Below are 18,600 nucleotides of genomic sequence, written 5' to 3' on the forward strand. Positions count from 1 at the left end.
GTGGCAGGTGGGGTATGCAGCACTCTTGGCTGGTTCCCAGGACGAGGAACTCTGGCTGTTCTGGCTGCCCCCTCCCAGCACACACGGCTCTGCCTCTGCCCTGAGGACTGAGTGGGGCATCTCCAAGAGCGAGAGCTGCAACCCCTAAAACTGCTGGGTGCTGGAATTCAAGAGTGAATAGGACACAATGGCTTCCGCCTTTGGGAACTCCCAGTCCTGTTGGGGAGGGGGGCGGACCATTAAAGGGGCGCACGGTGTAACAAACGGGCCGCCAGAACGATCAACTGTGAGGCGGGGGTGTCAGGAGGGATTGTGTGGTCTGAGCTTTTACATTTAAGCAACTTCAGGTTAGAGCCCCTCTCCTCAAGGGGGAAAAAAAAAAACCTCAAACACACGGACGTGCCAAACTTTACATTCAATTTCAGGGGACTCAGACACGCAGAAGTTCATCTCGACCTCCGTAGCAGTCACAGGGCGCAGGTTAAAAAATCCGATCCAAGGAACGGGGGAAGGCAGCGTTTGCAGACAGTACTAGTTGTAGGGATTGGGAGGAGGCTGGAATGTGGAGCTGGGGAGGTCTCAGGAGAACACGCTCGTCGTTGAACACCTGATGGAGCCACGACCCCGGGGAGTTCACTAGGAGGACGCCTACTGCAGCGGTGGGCGCTGCCCACGGAAAGTCCGTGAGGCAGTGACTGTCCCGTGACTGAGGGTGTGCAAGCGGAGGGAAGCCTGAGAGGGGCTTTTCTGCGTCGGCGGTGCTGACTTTGATGGCCCCTAAGTCCTTAAAGTTCTGGGATGCCGTCTTACCCAGACCCGGTCGCACAGCACCTTGAGGCGCGCATGCGCAATTGAGCGACCTGCTCAAAGACTGCACCACCGCCCGAGGCGGCCGCGACTGCGCAGTCGGGCTCCGATCCCGGCTTTCCCATGAACCTTTGGGGCCGGCTCCGAGGCAAGCGACGGAAGCAGCCGCTCTTGGTTTCCGGCAATACGACACCGGCTGTCTGGCGACCCGGAAGTGTTCCCATTTTGCGTTGTCGGGGCTCGGCGGTAGCCGGGCTTGGGGTGCACACACCACCATGGGGTCGTCAAAGAAGCACCGTGGGGAGAAGGAGGCGGCCGGGACCACGGCAGCGGCCGGCACCGGGGGCGCCACCGAACAGCCGCCTCGGCACCGGGAACACAAAAAACACAAGCACCGGAGCAGCGGCGGCGGCAGCAGCGGCGGCGAACGACGGAAGCGAAGCCGAGAGCGTGGGAGCGAACGCGGGAGCGGGCGACGCGGGGCCGAAGCTGAGGCCCGCAGCGGCGCGCACGGGCGGGAGCGCAACCAGACAGAGCCCTCCGAGCGGCGGGTGAAGCGGGAGAAGCGGGAGGACGGCTACGAGGCCGGTGAGGGGCGGGGCCTGTGCAGGGGGCGGGGCGATGGGGGGTGTCTGGGGGTGGTGGGCTCTGGGTTTGGAGGCCGAGCACACCAGGCCGAGGCATCGCCACACTCTCTTCGTCAGTACTGTAACGGATCTTCCTGTGGTTATTTGGAATTAAAGGTTGTTTTTCTCTGTTAAACTTCGTGAGGGTAGAAATTTTCTGTTTTCCTCAATTGGCATATCTCAGGCTCTCCCTAAGTGTGTTGAGTGAGTGAATGAAGTGGTGCCAGCACGTGCAGAGGCAAGAAGAAACCTGATATTGTGCAAGTTGTGGAGTTCACAGCAGAGACACGAGGCTGTGAGATAGGCCCTGTTAAGAAATTTGAACTTTGTCTTGAGAGTCGTAGGGAGCCATGAGTTTGAGCTGAGGAGTGCGCTGATTATATTCATATTTTGCAAAGATCATTGTGTTGAGAACTGGGTCAAGGGCAGTGAAGATTGGAGGTGAGGTGAAGGCTGATGGTGGCCTGCACCAAGGCAGCAGCAGTAGGATGGAGGGGAGATTGGAAAGGTGTTTCGGAGGACGATGTGACAGAGCTTAGCACTTGGAAGAGGACGGGAAGGAGAAGAAGGAATTGAGGATGCTCCTTGAATTTTGGCTTGAGCGATTAGGTGGGTGGGAGTGCTGTCGACTGAACTTGAGGAGTTTGGAAGAGACGCAGATTTTTGGAGGGAGACAACGAATTCGCTTTTGCAGAGTGTTGCATTTGATGTGCATGGAGCAACCCAGCTTTGGGGCCAGATAGAGCAATTTGGGAATCATGAGAGTTCAGGTGGCAAATGAAGTCCCTTGAGAGACTGACGAGTGAGAAGCCAGGGTTGGGAGTAGAACCTGAGAGATGCCAATGTTTTAGTAGTAGGCAGAGCAGGAGACTAGAAAAAGGAGGTAGGCTATCCTCCAAAGCAGGAAAACCGTAGAATCTTGTGTCATGGGATCTGTGGGAGTGATCAACAGTGTCACACACCACAGGAGATCAGGCGAAAACCAGAGCTGAAAAGAATCCATGGGATTTCGAATTAAGGAGGCTGGTGACCTTGGAGAGAGCCTAGAAGGGTTGGGATGCAGGGTCCAGGTGGGATAAAAGGGAAAGAGGGAAAGAGGTAGGTTGTGAGGTGGGCCTGCCGGAAGGATGAGCACGTGGTGGCAGCTAGTTGGGGCAGCTCCGCCTGATGGGGTCTGGCTGTTGTCTCTGGTGTTCGGTGAAGTTATTTGCTGTTTGTGAGGTGGGTGGAGGAGGTCCGAAATGCCCCTTTATCTCTGTGACCCCGGTATCATCATAGAACAGGCACCAGTAAGTGTGTTTCTTGATTGCACGAATTACATAGAGGACACAGTTATGTTGCCAAGGTGGTTCCTGCCCTGTGAGGAGAAACAGACCCAGAAATGACTGACCGTACTATGCAGTGCAGGGGAGAGCAGTTCATGCTGATCAATAATCGAACAGGACACCACGAAGGAAGTGACATTTCATTGTTGCATTCGGATAGGATTTTGTTAATCAGGGTGAGGCCAGAGAGGGCAGTGCAGGTTGAAAATACAGAATGTACAAAAGTGAAGAGGCGGCAAAGTGAAGGATGTAGAAAGCTGGACCTTTTGGATGAAGAAAGGAAGGTGTGTGGAGAGGTGGCATACTCAGAGCCTGGGACTCAGGTAGAAGGAGCTCCTGGGGAGGAGGAAGCAGGCCCAGGTGCTGGTGAGGGCCTCTCGTCTTCGGCCCTGCAGCTGGAGCCAAGGCTGTGGCTGCAGGCCCTGTGTTCAGCTCCTGAGCCTTGCTGCTTCTTGTTCCAGCTGCCAGCTCCAAAGCAAGCTCAGGTGATGCCTCGTCACTCAGCATCGAGGAGACCAAGTAAGTACCGTCTCCTTTATGTTTCTGTGTTTTCTTACAAGCAGTTTCAGGGGCAGCTGTTTCGGGTGGCTTTCGCATAGTAACACGTTCTGATTGAAGTTGGAAGTTGCCACGTAAATCATCTTAGCCAACCATTTGAGTTACAGAAGTGGGCAATTAAGAGCCAAGAGGAAGGATGACATTTCACTGGTTAGAGGCAGGCCAGGCCTTCCGCCTGATTGGGAGGCCAGTGCTCTTCCCAATGCTGGGTCAGGCCCTAGGTTTGGGACCCTTAGGACCACTCAGTCCCCTCATGTTTTCACCCCGTCTGTCCAGAAATGCATTCGGTGCTCTTTCTTTGACAGTTCCTAACACTTGTATCTCTTGCCTTCAGTAAACTCCGGGCAAAGTTGGGGCTGAAACCCTTGGAGGTCAATGCCGTCAAGAAGGGTGAGTGTGGGGCTGAGGGTGGGGGAAGGGAGGGCATTTGGGACCAAGGAGAGAGGCCATCTGAAGGGGTCTTTGAAGAAAGTGGGCACAGGTTCAGCACCATTCAGCGGTCCTGTGTGTGTGCTGGCAGTGGGCGCGGGGCCCTCCTTGCTGTTGTGTGGCGGATCTGGGACTCAGCTGCTTCTTGTAGTTTGAGCAGTTGGCGTTGCATCCTCAGTCTGGCTGTGAGGTAGCATTAGATGGGCTGAGAGATGTGCACAGTTCCTGCAAACGGATCTGGGCTGTGCAGGTGCTAGTTTTTTCATTTTGTTTTGTTTTTGAAGTATGATCAGAGGGACTCTGGAAGGCATGGAGGGTCCCATTGTGCCGTGGGGAGACATGGGAGGGTGGGGTCGCGTGGGAGTAGGGAGGCACGGATTCTTCCCCCACCCCTGGCCCCTCTGGCCCCCTGAGCTGGACGGGGGCAGCGTGAGTGGCTCCCTCCTCTCCCCACCAGCCTTGGGCAGGCATAGCCTCACGCCTGGGCCTCCCTTCCAGAGGCGGGCACCAAGGAGGAGCCCGTGACCGCCGATGTCATCAATCCCATGGCCTTGCGACAGCGAGAAGAGCTACGAGAGAAGCTGGCGGCTGCCAAAGAAAAGCGCCTCCTGAACCAAAAGCTGGGGTGAGGGTCCCAGCCGGGCAGGCAGGGGGAGGGCCCGAGGAGGCGCCAAGCAGCTCTGGAGTTGGGGTGGGGGAGCAGGAGCTGGCTCCCGGAGCATCACTGTCTTCCCTCCTCAGGAAGATAAAGGCCCTGGGGGAGGATGACCCCTGGCTGGATGACACTGCAGCCTGGATCGAGAGGACCCGGCAGCTTCAGAAGGAGAAGGACTTGGCAGAGAGGAGGGTGAGGTGCTGGGAGCTGGGGTGTCGTTCAGTGCCTCTGGTGGCCTGACCGGCTGGTGAGGCAGAACATGGACCCTAGGGAGGTGAGGCTGGGCTCGGGGCTGTAGGAGTGGTCAGTAGTGCCTGCGCTGGGTTTTCAGCAGCGTGCCTCCAAGTCCTGTGCTCTTTGCACTCACATTTAGTAAGGCCCCGCACCTTCTGCTGATCCTGAACAGCCTGAGGTCAGACGTCACCCCCTCCCTGTCCCATAGGCCAAGCTGCTGGAGGAGATGGACCAAGAGTTTGGTGTCAGCACCCTGGTGGAGGAGGAGTTCGGGCAGAGGCGGCAGGTGAAGCTGCAGCAGCTGGGGGGTGGGGGCGGGGGGTGCTGTCCTTGGTGCTGGGATCCCAGGGCTTGGTGGGTCGGGCTCCTGACCCGGCTGGACCTTCTGCCTCCCTTCTAGGTCCTGTACAGTGCCCGGGACCTGCAGGGCCTCACTGTGGAGCATGCCATTGATGCCTTCCAAGAGGGGGAGACTGTCATCCTCACCCTCAAGGACAAAGGTGGGTTGAACTGGGGTGCTCTGGCTGGGGCCACAGGCACTGCTGAGTTGAGGGCAAGCGTGACCGGCCACTGCTTCTGCCCTGGCTCCAGGAGTGCTGCAGGAGGAGGAGGATGTGCTGGTGAACGTGAACCTGGTGGATAAGGAGCGGGCAGAGAAGAACGTGGAGCTGCGCAAGAAGAAGCCTGACTACCTGCCGTACGCAGAGGATGAGAGTGTGGATGACTTGGCACAGGCAGGCCGGCAGTGTGGGCTCTGGGCGGAGACGGTGGTGGCTTTTCAGGAGCTGGGTTGGGTCCTAACCTGTACTTCTTGTCTTGCAGCAAAAACCCCGCTCTATCCTGTCCAAGTACGATGAGGAGCTCGAGGGCGAGCGGCTGCAGTCCTTCCGTCTGGAGCAGGGCGGCGTGGCCGATGGCCTCCGGGAACGGGAGCTGGAAGAGATCCGGGCCAAGCTGCGGCTGCAGGCTCAGTCCTTGAGCGCAGCCGGGCCCCGGCTCGCCTCCGAGTACCTCACGCCCGAGGAGATGGTGAGCCCCGAGGCCTCCACCCGCACTTGTGACTAGGGTGGTGACCCTCCCTCCCCTCGGAGGTCACAGGCTGCCAGAATGAGCTAAGGAGGGGGATCAGGTGATCATGTGGTGCGTGGTCCCTGGGGATGCGCAGTCATTGGCAGCCCCGAGGAGGAGCTGTGGGCAGGCAGTTGGTGTAGACAGAACAAGGACCGTGAGCCAGGTGGCCCTGAACTGGTGTTCAGACCCTGCCGCTTAGCCAGCCTGTGCCTGGGGTGAGTGACGTAAGTACCAGGCGCCCCATCTGAAATGGGGATGGCGGGAGCCAGCTCTTGGGGGATGATACAAGGATGGGTGGTGATCTGGTAAGTGGTCATTCTACAGCTGCGCGTGGCTGTCGCCTTTGGGATGGCTGTGTGAATTCGCAGGTAGACCACTGGCTCAGTAGGTTGCTTGGCTCTGTGGTTACGAGCAAGACTCTGCAGCCAGACTCCTGGGATTCACAATCCCGGCTCTCCTGCTTAGGAGCTAGCTGACTTTGGACGAGATACATAATCTCTCTGTGCCTCGGTTTTCCTCATCTCACAGGCGGGAGAATAATCGCCCACACCTCATGTCTTGCCCATGTACGTGAACTACGTATGACCACAGCCAGCGCAGAGTAACGCTAAGGCAGCATTCGCTCTCGTGGGCTTGTGCTGCCTGCCTTCCCCCCACCGCCACCCCGGCCTTCACGTTTCTCTTTTCTCTCTCCCCTTCAGGTGACCTTTAAAAAGACCAAGCGGCGAGTGAAGAAGATCCGCAAGAAGGAGAAGGAGGTGGTAATACAGGCTGATGACCTGCTGCCCCTTGGGGACCAGACTCAAGATGAGGACTTCGGTTCCAGGTGGGTGTGGGGCCAGGGGTCGGTGTTGGCGCTGAGCCAGCCCCGGGGCCAGGGCTCACGCAGAGGCCTCTCCACACAGATTGCGGGGCCGCGGTCGGCGCCGAGTGCCTCAGGCAGACGAGGAGGCCCAGGAGGAGGGGGAGAAGGAGCCTGTGTCTCAGCCCCTGCAGTCAGATGACCCCCGCGTGGAGAACATGGACATCAGCGACGAGGGTAAGGGCCCAGCCAGCCCGTTTCGGGGGGTGGGAGGGCAGAGGGGGAGTTGGGGGCAGGGGTGGAAAAGCAGGGACAGGAGCCCAGGGCCCCTGGAAGTGATCTGAGCCGGCGTCTCCTGTGTTTCCACCAGAGGAGGGCAGAGCACCGTGGTCTGGGTCACCCGAGGTGCTGGAAGAGGATGAGGCGGAGCTGGAGCTGCAGAAGCAGCTGGAGAAGGGGCGCCGCCTGCGGCAGCTACAACAGCTGCGGGACAGCGGTGAGAAGGTAGGGGGGCTCCTGAGGCGTGGGTGGGCGCTGGGCCCTTTGGTGACAGGTGTGTCTGTAGTGCCCTGTCCTGAGGAGCACGTGCTCCTGCGCCATCGTAGGCAGCACCCGCATTTCAATTTGCATCCTCTCTTTTGTTTCATATGGTGTTATTGGTAGATATTGGTAGATTTCTAGGTTTCTGCAGCGTTTCCACTAGGGGATGCTTTAGTGGTTGGATCTTTCCCTCCCTTCTTTCCTTCTGGAGTGTGTATTGCATGCCTTACTGTGTGTGAGGCATTGTCCCAGGGCTGGGGAGTCACTGGAGAACAGGACAGCCAAAGGCCTATGCCTTGCATGGAGGCAGAAGTGGCGGTGAACTTGTGAACACGAGCAAACGGTAATTTCTCATAGTGACTAGAGCTGAGAAGACCAGACAGGAGTCACCGGAGGGTTGGTCTCTTGGTTCGGGTGTTCACGGAAGACCTTTCAAGGGGAGACATTTGAATTGAGACTGAAATGACACAAAGGAACCGATCTTGCGCAGATTCAGTGTGGAGGTCGCGTAGACAGACGTTCAGGCCCTGGGGACAGCAGATGTCCTTTGGATAGACGACCTTAGAATGTTGGAGGACCAGGTAGGCTGGAGCAGAGTGAAGGGCTGGTGGTGTGAGCTGAGGCAGAGAGGTCAGCGGGGCCTTGAGGCCGTGGTCATCGCTGACCCTCAACGGGGCACTGGCACGTGCCGGGCACTGCTTAAGTGCTTTATGTGCTACTTCATTTAATTCTCACAGCAACACCCTATGAGGAAGGTTCTGTTTTCTCCATTTTACAGTTGAGGAAAACTGAGGCACAGAGGCGTTAGGCAAGTTGCCTAAGGTTGCGTGACTGGTAAGTGGCCGAGCTGGAATTTGCACAGCTTGACTCCAGAGCCCACACTTGTAACCCTGCACCTCCCACCGAGGGAGAAAGTGGGGCTGGAGACAGAGGCTGCAGCAGCAAACCTGGGGTGCCTACCGTGGGGGGTAGCGTAGGAGGGGAGCCACGAGAGTGAGGCCTCCCTGAAGCCGAGGAGGGGTTTCGAGGAGAGAGAGGGCGGCGTCATCTAACACTGCTGAGGGGCAGGTCAGATTTGGCACCAGTGGAGACAGTGCCCTGGCAGAGACAGTAGCTTCTGGAGGATTGAGGAGAGATGGGACTCAAGGAGGTGAGGGCAGCAGCTGGGGATGATTCCTCAGCGCAGGAGCATGAGGGCTTTTTGTTAAAGGGCCAGAGAGTAAACGTCTGAGGCTTCGATCTTGGCAGCAGCTGCTCAGCTGCTCAGCTGCTCTGCCAGTGTAGCCAGTGGGCATGGCTGCATGCCAATACAGCTTGCTTTACGAGGACAGGCAGTGGGCCCCAGTTTGCCCAACCCCACTCTAATAGAGGACGGGAAAATGGGGCAATAGCTGAAGGGGGCGCGAGTTGAGGGAAGTTTTTCTCTTTCATAGTTAATGCGGAATAGCGTTAATATTTAAAAATTATGTGCGAGTGTCCCAGAGTCTACGGCTGAAAGGATTGTAAAGGTTACGTGGCCCGGTGGGATTAATCACGATTGGGTTTTCTACTGGCTGGGCCATTTACTGAGATGGGGGAGACTAGGGGAGAAACAGGTGTGGGGAAGAAAAGCAAGTGTTTCCTTTTGGTTTAGTTAGCTTTGAGGTGCCTCCTTATTGGAGGTGATTGTATTGAATAGGCAGTTGGATATATGACTTTGAACTTCAGGGGAGAGGCTGAGATGAGAGATACAAGCATGGAAGTCTGTGTAGCTGGGATTTAAAACCAGAGGACTGGATGGAATCACCAGGAGAGTGAGTATAAATAAGGAAGAGAACGTAGGGCTCCAAGCGAGGAGGGTAAAGAGGAGAGGGTGCCGTCCTGGAAGCCATGTGAAGAAAGGTCTGGAGTGGAAGCGTGTGAGCAGCTGTGGCGCATGCTCCGGAGAGTTTGGGTATCAGGAGGATGGGAACTGACCTTGGGATCGGGCAGCACAGAGGTCACTGATGCTCCCATCAGGTCAGCTCTGTGGGGTGGTGGGAAATGGGGACTAGATCATGCAGGCTTTAACAAGGTTGCTGGACACAAGATTAATAGATGAACGTTGATTGTGTTTCTGTACACCAGCAATAGGTAGAAAATGTAATTTTAAAAAGGACACCATTTATGAAAGCGATATAGATGGTGAAGTAATGTGGATAAGCAAGAGAAGACAATGTGGGAAAGGAGTAATCAGCATAGCAACAAAATAAAAAGGAATGAATGATTCGTAAGATCTATATGGGGAAAATTATAGTCCGTTTTCGAAAAGCATTAAACAAGACGTGTTGTTTTAGTTACCAAGGGCTACCATAACAGAATACTACAGGCCGGGTGGCTTAAACAACAGCAATTTATTCTAACACTTCTGGAGGCTGGAAGTCCAAGATCAAGGTGTTGGCAGGTTTGCTTTCTCTTCAGGCCTCTCTCCTTGCCTTGAGATGGCCATCTTCTCACTGTGTCCTCACATGGCCTTTGTGTGTTACTCCCTGACATCTTTCCTTCTTGTAAGGACACTAGCCCATTGGATTAGGGCCTACCCTTATGACCTCATTTGACCTTTTTTATCTTCTTAAAGGCCTTGTCTCCAAACACAGCCACACTGGAGATGAGGGCTTCAACATACAAATTTTGGGGGGGACACATTTCAGTCCATAACAACCATGTTAATGGATACCACTAACATTGTAAAGATGTCTATCTCCTCCAATTAACCTATAGATTAAATGCTGTTCCAACAGAAATCCCAATAGAGATTTTTGTGGAAGCTGGCAAGTTGATTCTAAAATTTACACAGAAGATCAAAGGGACCAAAATAGCCAAGACGCTTTGGAATAGTAACGTGGTGGGATTTGCTGTAACAGATATCAAGTCTTTTTAGAAAGTTGAAATTGAAACAGCAGGATATTGGCATAAGTGTGGACTAATAGGGCTGAGATTGAATACAGGGACCCAGAAACAGACTACTGAGCCAGGACACGTGATGTCCCAGTGTGAAAGGTGCTCAGCTCAATAAGTGGTGGTGGGACAGTCAGTTACCTATTTGGAAAAATGTGAAATTGGGTTTGTACTTCACACCTTATGCAAATTCACTTAGATTAAGAACTTAAAGGTAAAAACTTAATATTTGAGGCCAAAGTAAAAAAATTACGTTTATGACTTCGTGGTAGAGATTCTTTTTTTTATTGTGTTAAAATACACATAATATTTACCATCTTACCCATTTTTAGGTGTATGGTCTGTGGTATTAAGTATATTCACCTTGTGTGCAGCCGTCACCGCCATCCATCCCCATAACTCTCTTCACCTTGTGAAGCTGAAACTCTGTCCCCATTAAACCCTAACTCCCCATTCTCCCTTCCCCCCAGCTTCTGGCAATCACCATTCCACTGTCTGTCTCTATGACCTTGACTCCTCTAGGGACCTCCTATAAGTAGAATCATAGAGTATTTGTTTTTATGTGATTGGATTATTTCAAGAGAAAGATTTCTTACAATATAGATATAAAGCATAACCCATGAAGAAGAAAACAGACATTTTACTTAGAAATAAAAATTTTTAATTTTTTTTAAAAATTTACTTATTTTTGTCTGCATTGGGTCTTTGTTGGTGCACGTGGGCTTTTTCTAGTTGTGGCGAGCAGTGGCTACTCTTGGTTGTGGTGTGTGGGCTTCTCATTGCAGTGGCTACTCTTGTTGCGGAGCACGGGCTCGAGGTGCACGGGCTTCAGTAGTTGTGGCACATGGGCTCAGTAGTTGTGGCTCTTGGGCTCTAGAGTGCAGGCTCAGTAGTTGTGGCACATGGGCTTAGTTGCTCCGTGGCATGTGGGATCTTCCCGGATCAGGGCTCGAACCCAAGTTCCCTGCATTGGCAGGTGGATTCTTAACCACTGTGCCACCAGGGAGGCCCCTTAATTTTAATTTTAAAATTTTGTTTTATTTAAAATACATTATGAAGGAGAATTCCCTGGCGTCCAGTTGTTAAGACTCCGCGCTTCCACTGCAGGGGGCATGGGTTCCATCCCTGGTCGGGGAACTAAAATCCCACATGCCTCGATACGTGGCCAGGAAAGAAGAAAAACGACATCATAAAGAATGTAAAAAGACAGGCCAGAGGGAGAAGATATTTGTCCATATGCAGAATGGCATTCAGAGAATTAGAAGGATAAATGACCACTAGAATCCCCCGCGAGGCCCAACCTCAGTAGTGATCAAGGAAAGGTGAGCTGAAACAATGACAGACTGTGTCACATGTGCATCATTTGGCAAAAATGTCTGTCTGACAACATCAAATGTCAGTGAGGATGTGGAGCAGCCAGAATTCTTAGCCACACTTTTCATGGACGTGTAAACGAGTCTAATCAGTGGGAAGACAATGACGAACCTTGCAGAATGAAAGTGAGTGTGTTCCGTGCAGCTCACCGGTCCGCACTCTCACGTGTGCCCCAGAGAAATGCTTGCATCAGATTGCTTCAGCTGCGTTACTCGTGGTAACAGAAGAAGAACATCCTTAGTGCACTAGAATTAAATTGAGGTATGATCGTGTCACGGAATATGATTCTGTAGTTAAAAGCTAATGAACTATATATAGCCGCTCGTGTCAAGATTAACCTTAAAATACATATATACTTATGTATATATATAAACAAGTCATAGTAGAATCATACAGTACGATTCAGATTGCATAATGTTTGAAAAATGCACAACAAAATAACAGACTGTTCGTGGATAGGTCTTTATGTGGTAAACTATAAAGGAAAGCCAGTGAATCATGGCCACAGATATGTGGGGAAGAGACACTTGAGGTTAATAATGTTTCTCAGCCAGGTGATGGGGACATGGGTGTTTGTTTGGTGGTTGTTATTTTTAAAAATATGAATGTATTATAAATAACCCTTTTTTGTGTAGGATGACATTCATTTAAAAATGTAACATAATAAAATGAAAAGGGTTGCAAAAGTGGACATGGAGACTAGAAACTTCTCGGAGGAGTTTGCTGTCAGGGGGCAGAGCAGGAGGGCTGTGGTATTGAAAGGAGATTTGTTTTTTTTTTTAATTTATTTTTGGCTGTGTTGGGTTTTTGTTGCACGCGGTCTTTCTCTGGTTGTGGCGAGCGGGGGCTATTGTTCGTTGTGGAGCACAGGCTTCTCACTGCGGGGGCTTCTCTTGTTGTGGAGCATGGGCTCTAAGTGCACAGGCTCAGTAGTTGTGGCTCGTGGGCTCTAGGGCGCAGGCTCAGTAGTTGTGGCGCACGGGCTTAAGTTGCCCCGCGGCATGTGGGATCTTCCCAGACCAGGGTTCGAACCCGTGTCCCCTGCAGTGGAAGCACGGATTCTTAATCACTGTGCCACCAGGGAAGTCCAAGGAGGAGTTTTTAAAAGGGGAGAGCGACTTCCCTGGCGGTCCAGTGGTTAAGACTCTGTGCTTCCACTGCGGGGGGCGTGGGTTCGATCCCTGGTCAGGGAACTAAGATCCCACATGCCGCGCAGCCAAAAATAAAAGAGGGGAGATCCTAGGTCATCCCTGTGTGCTTGTGGGAATGACACAATAGAGGGGACAGTGAGTGTAGTCAGGAGGGGGGTAGTGTCAGGAGCAGAGTTCTGAGGGCCCTTGGAGCCCTGCCAGGTAAGGTGGCCTGAGGTGGGAGCAGGGCTGGGCATCTGCTGTGATGGGAGGGCAGGCAGGGTGGGTAGCTGGTGGATTCAGTGCCAGAAGCAGGTGGAAGGTCAACAGAGCATCTAGCCTGCAGCCTCAGGGACAGGGCTCCAGGGGGAGGGATGTTTACGCCGAGTCCTAAAACTGGAGTTTCTCAGGTGAAGAGTGGGTAGCAGAGGAGTGGCGGGAGAGGCCCTGGAGGAAGGCGTGCATGTGAGGCTGCAGGAGTGAGCTGAGGGGCTCTGGAGAAGGGTCGGCCCAGGCCCGGTCATGAAGGGCCGTGTGGGATTTTGGATATTAATTCAAAGGGCAGTGGGGAGCCATTGAGGACTTTGGAGGAGGGAAGCGAGCCAGTGAGATCGGTGCAGAGCGCAGAGCAGATCGGGGGTCAGGGAGAAGTAGAGACCGGTCTGGTCTGCCGTGAGCAGTGGGAATGGCTTGTCATACTGCCACCACGGAGGGTCTTGGGTTCCTGGGCCCCACCCCAGAAACTTGCGGGTTTGCCCACAGCCACTCCCTCCCTCAGGTGGTGGAGATCGTCAGGAGGCTGGAGTGTCGCCAGCGGGGCTGGGAGGAGGAGGAGGATCCGGAGCGGAAGGGGGCCATCGTGTTCAACGCCACATCCGAGTTCTGCCGCACGCTGGGGGAGATCCCCACCTACGGGCTGGCCGGCAACCGGGAGGAGCAGGAAGAGCTCATGGTGGGTCCTCGGCAGCCCAGCGCCCACACGCTCCCCTGGCCTGCTCTGCTCCGGGGGCAGGGGCGCAGCGTGGGCGGCAGTGTCGGCCCTGCCGGTCCTCAGTGCTGAGCCCCAGTGCTCAGGTGGGACGGGCCGGCTGAGGGCTGGGCCGCCTGGGCTGAGCCTGATCTGTCCTCTAGGACTTTGAACGGGATGAGGAGCGATCGGCCAACGGCGGCTCCGAATCTGATGGGGAGGAGAACATTGGCTGGAGCACAGTCAACCTGGATGAGGAGAAGCAGCAGCAAGATGTGAGAACAGGGAGGAACGGGGCTGGGGCCGGGAGGACACGAGAGTGGAGACCCCGCTGCCTTGGGGTCAGGAGCTGGGCTGGAGGCCCAGCTCTGTGCCTTCCTAGCCGTGGGGCCTCCATGTCTCAGAGCCTTGGTCTCCTCATGCGTAAATGGAGTGTATAAACCTCACGGGGTTATTGTGGATTAAATGAGACGTCTTGTCATGCAGGGCCTGGTGCATAGAGAGGTCCACAGTCCAGTGGGGGGTGACTGTTGGGTTGGAGGGTCAGAAGAGCCCGTGTGGCTTACAACCCCCATCATTCTGTGCCACCCCCAGTTCTCTGCTTCCTCCACCACCATCCTGGACGAGGAGCCCATCGTGAATAGAGGGCTGGCAGCCGCCCTGCTCCTGTGTCAGAACAAAGGTAAGGGGCTCGGGGCAGCCTTGCTGGGGCCTGGGTGCTGTGGCGGGAAGGGCAGGCGAGGCAGGTGCTGGCGCGGCTTCCCCTGGTCCCTTCTGCTGCCTCTTCCTCGTTTCTGATGCCATGAGCCACTCCTTCCCCTGCACCCTGGTTCCAGGGCAGTCTTAGTAGCAGCTGGCCTTCTGTGCTGCATCACCCCATTTTCAATGCCCGTGCTCACGTATTCCCCTGCAAAGCATCCTTTGAGGCTTGGTGTCTCCTCTGGGGAGGAGTGTGGGGAGCTGAAACAGTCCAGGCTGTGGCACAGAGGCCTTGGCATTAGGATCCCAGTCCTGCCTTTTACTTGGCCAGTGGCCCCTGACAAGGACTTGACTCTTGTCTCCGTTTCCTCCATCTGCACAATGGGCCTGATGTCTGTCCACTCCCACAGCACAGCTCTGAGGGTCTCCCAGTGGCCCCGTGCTGTTGGCGGGTGCTGGGAAGCCTGGAGTCTCATAACCCCTGTCCTCAGGGCTGCTGGAAACAACGGTGCAGAAGGTGGCCCGGGTGAAGGCGCCCAACAAGTCCCTGCCGTCAGCCGTGTACTGCATTGAGGACAAGATGTGAGTGGGGCACCAGCCGGGGCCGCACTGCCTGGAGCCTGGGCCGGGGGGGGGGCAGCAGCTCACACTGAATCCCTATCCGTCTCGGGCAGGGCCATCGATGACAAGTACAGCCGGCGGGAGGAGTACCGAGGCTTCACCCAGGACTTCAAGGAGAAGGATGGCTACAAGCCTGACGTCAAGATAGAGTACGTGGACGAGACGGGCCGGAAACTCACTCCCAAGGAGGTGAGCGGGGCCTCTGAGGCGGGGCCGCGAGGCAGAGCCGCACCCCAGGGTCTGGGCTGGGGGCTGGTGGTGTCTGTGTCTCTGGCAGGCCCGGTGGTCCCCCTCGCGGGCCTGGCGGGAGGGTGCCTTTGCTGGCCTGACCCTTCACTCTCACCGCCGGCGGCCCTCGCGGGGCGGCCGACTCTCCCATCTTTTCTTTGTCTTCCACCCGCCAGCACTCTTCCCCACATGCTCCCTGGGTGTGCTGCCCCCTCGCTCCAGCCCCAGCCCCGGTGCCCCGACGAAGTCCATCCCCCCCACTCTGCTGGGGGCCCCAGAGGGTGCTGGGGCCGCTGGCCTTCTCCCATCCCCTCCCAGCCACCCCACCCCACCCTGGGCCTAGCGCTGCCCCTCCCCTATCCTGTGCGGCTTGGGCGGCTCCAACACGGTCCTGCCTCCCTCCCCCATCGCAGGCTTTCCGGCAGCTGTCCCACCGCTTCCATGGGAAGGGCTCGGGCAAGATGAAGACGGAGCGACGGATGAAGAAGCTGGACGAGGAGGCGGTGGGTGCCCGAGGGGTCGCGGGGGGGCCTCGGGACGCATGGCGGGCAGCTGAGGTGCCGAGGCCCGCTCCCACCCGTGTTGACCAACCCTGCCCCCGCAGCTCCTGAAGAAGATGAGCTCCAGCGACACGCCCCTGGGCACCGTGGCTTTGCTCCAGGAGAAGCAGAAGGCCCAGAAGACACCGTACATCGTGCTCAGCGGCAGTGGCAAGAGCATGAACGCGTGAGTGGGGAGGCGGGGTGGGCACAGGGCCTCGCGGTGCACGTATGGGGTCGGGGAGGCGCGCAGCCGCTCTGCAGCCTCACGCCCTTCTTCTCTCCGCAGGAACACCATTACCAAGTGAAGCCGACCTCCCTTCTGATCCCCTCACGACTTTAATATTAAATAAAGTTCCCTCCTTATTTTTTCCCCCCCTGGTCATGGTGCAGATTCCAGGGTTAGACCTGGGAGGAGGGCAGGTGGAGGAGCATCAGTGACACTGCCCTCGGGCTCCATCACCACCTTTGTGACCTCAGGCAAGTCACTGAACCTCTCTGGGCTTTAATTCTGCCATTTGTACCATCAAGACACCTCTGCTTCACAGGATGTCTTGTGACAATTAAATGAACTCATTCGTTCATTCACCTGCAGTGCGAAGGTGAGCAAGACCCCTCAGAGGTGGCTTAGAGTGATGGCCTCTGCCAGGTGAGACCTGGTCGTAGGTGACACAAATAACAACGGAGATGCAGGGAGAAAGCTAGCCTGGATCCTCTAAGGCGGTTCTCCAGCCCACCCTGGGCCCCAGCCAGCTAAAGAGAAGCCAGCTGGTTCATTTTCTCGCCCCCTCCCCTGGCCTCCCCGGTGTGGTTGCATGGGTCCTGGCCGTCTGTTGAAGGCCGTGCCTTATCCTCTGCAGGGCTAGAAGTGGAAGGTGTTTTAGAGGTTTGGGTAAGAAGTGGAAGGTGTTTTAGAAGTTCAGTCACCCTGGTCTCTCCCAGCCTCCAGAGCCACAAGTGGCACTGCCCTCCCCGGCCAGGACAGGCGGGGCAGGGACTGGGGGCAGCGCAGGGCGGAGGTGCTACCCGAGGCTGCTCCGTGATCCTGTACCGCCTTGGTGTGTGTGGAGCGAGAGGCTGAGAGCTCCTCGGAGCACCTCCTGGGAGCTGTGTCCAGTTAAGCAGGGAAGAACTCTGTGAGGGGTGAGCAAGAGCCTAAATCAAGGGAATGGTGACAGCTGGCTCCCATGGGAGTCCGACCAAACCAGCGCCCCCCCTGACGTACACCCGGATGCATTCCAGACGCTTCACGGATTTTTTTTTTTTTAATGAAACGAAGAAAAGAGTGGATAACCTTAGGGTGAGAGAAATGTAAGCAAGGGACAAAAATACAGTTGCTTAGCACATTGCCTTTGATGACAGTTTTTGCGTGGCAGACCCAGCAAGCACCAGCGCCTCGTGCTTTCTTGCGCTCATCTCCTCGTTTTGAGGTCTGATTCTGATTTAATTTTCATCTGGGCTGCTTCCTCATGGAGGGTCCCCGTAGGATGCCTAGCCCAGATCTGGGATTTGGGGATTCTCAGTCCATTTCTCCTGGAAGCCTCTGAGGCACGTCCGGTGTTACGGATGGGCAGTCCAGTGTCCCTGGTGGCATAGCACCAGCTCTGGCCGAGCTCTTGTCAAAGTTCACACCGTACGCTGTGCAGCCTGTTAGGAGGCTGTCACCATCATCAGAGCCAGAAACGACCAAGGCCTAAAGCAACGGTGGACCAGGGTCAAATTGACCAGGTTTGGCCCAGGATGCCTCCCAACGCTGACCCTGTGACTGAGGAGACAGTAAATAGTGCACCAGGGGCTAGGAGGGGCTTCCAGGGACTCGCAGGGGCCTCTCCAGGAAGCCTCCCTGCTTGGCCGTCTGCTTCCTCTGAGACATCCTGTGGCCTCTGGTCCCCAGGCCCCGTGCTTGCCCTTCCCGGCCCAAATGCATGCTAGCTAGTCCCCTCCCCAGGCTGTGCTTGCCCCTGCCGGGGGCTGGGAAGCAGCAAGGCGTCAGTTCAGCTCCCTGGAGGTGGGAGGGGCTGGGGGCCACCAAATCTTTTGAGGCCTGAGCCCCCAGCGCAGGAAGAACCATGGGAGAAGGTGGGGCCCTGCCAGCAACACTTTCCCCCTCAGGAACTGCAGGCAGTGATGCCTCCGCACAGGCTGGTGTGAGGGTCACTGAGGTCTTAGCCAGGGCCTGGGGGCAAGCTGGCTGGGGCACTAACTCATCTGGACTGCTTTTCTATTCACAAGCTGTCTGACCTCGGGCGAATTACCACTGAGTCCGTGTCTCATCTCAGACTTCCAGGGCTGGTGTAAAGCAGAGTTAAGAACGTTCATCCTTTCATTACTTCAGCAAATGTTTACTGAGCATCAGGGCTGCTGGGCCTGAGGGTAAGGAGCAGGGCCAGACTGGCTGCCTGGGCCCGTGAGGATCTGATGGGTGAGCAGCCGTCGAGCAAGGACACCACCAGACGTGAAGGGGATGGGGGGAGTCCATGCCCTTCCACGTGACACAAGGCCTTCAAAGGGGCTCAGAGAGCCCAGCTTTAATTTACAGAAGCCCATACATCTGCCTCTCTGCCACCGGCCCACGTGGCACCCTCACCAAGGTATAAAGGCCTGCCCAGGACCCCTTCACCACTCCCAGCCGCTTCATTCCCTGGCCAGCCCCCAAGAAGGCCCTTTCTTCTGGGCCTGGTGATGGGAACCTCGGTCCAAAAGCTGATTATCCGGAGTGGGTGTGGCCTGCAAGTGAAACGGGCAGGATGGGTCCCCTCCTCACTCAGGTGGTCCTTCTCCTTCTGAGCTGTGCCCACACCCTGCCCAGGTCCACTGAACCCCTTCAAGCCCCAGCAGCCATACCCAGGCTGTGGCTCCTGTCAGCTCATGGTCCAGTTCTGTCGTTTCCCCACAGCACTGGGAAGCAGCAGGGTGTCCCCTGCCTTCTCCCCTCCCCCTCCCCAGGGCTGCCTGATGAAGCCTCCCCAGTTCTTACCCTGGAGGCCCAGGTAGGGCCCTGCCAGTTCAGGCACCCTTCCGAGATTTGTTCTCTGACCCCCTGGGATTCTGTGAGTGTATCAGAGTTCTCCAGAGAAAC

The 18,600-nt window shown here is 55.8% G+C and overlaps 1 protein-coding gene across 1 annotated transcript; it reads left to right on the forward strand.

Annotated features, from left to right (window-relative positions):
- The first annotated feature begins 1,045 nt into the window (after nt 1-1,045).
- SART1 (spliceosome associated factor 1, recruiter of U4/U6.U5 tri-snRNP) lies at nt 1,046-17,676 on the forward strand. Its single transcript, XM_060019290.1, has 20 exons — nt 1,046-1,395; nt 3,220-3,277; nt 3,651-3,706; nt 4,244-4,370; nt 4,487-4,592; nt 4,843-4,920; nt 5,035-5,134; nt 5,226-5,368; nt 5,457-5,663; nt 6,407-6,531; nt 6,611-6,744; nt 6,878-7,011; nt 13,246-13,419; nt 13,599-13,709; nt 14,029-14,116; nt 14,625-14,715; nt 14,808-14,943; nt 15,396-15,485; nt 15,587-15,708; nt 15,811-17,676. The coding sequence occupies exons 1-20, from the start codon at nt 1,083-1,085 to the stop codon at nt 15,827-15,829; spliced, it is 2,412 nt and encodes an 803-aa protein (XP_059875273.1). The 5' UTR covers nt 1,046-1,082; the 3' UTR covers nt 15,830-17,676.
- The last annotated feature ends 924 nt before the right edge of the window (nt 17,677-18,600 follow it).

Source organism: Delphinus delphis, chromosome 8, assembly GCF_949987515.2.
Source record: "Delphinus delphis chromosome 8, mDelDel1.2, whole genome shotgun sequence".
NCBI lineage: Eukaryota > Metazoa > Chordata > Mammalia > Artiodactyla > Delphinidae > Delphinus > Delphinus delphis.

Coding starts and splice junctions, on each gene's coding strand:
- SART1 (XM_060019290.1), top strand. CDS start 1,083: ATGGGGTCGTCAAAGAAGCACCGTGGGGAGAAGGAGGCGGCCGGGACC. Junction 3,278..3,650: donor CTCAGCATCGAGGAGACCAA/GTAAGTACCGTC, acceptor TCTTGCCTTCAG/TAAACTCCGGGCAAAGTTGG. Junction 5,664..6,406: donor ACCTCACGCCCGAGGAGATG/GTGAGCCCCGAG, acceptor TCTCCCCTTCAG/GTGACCTTTAAAAAGACCAA.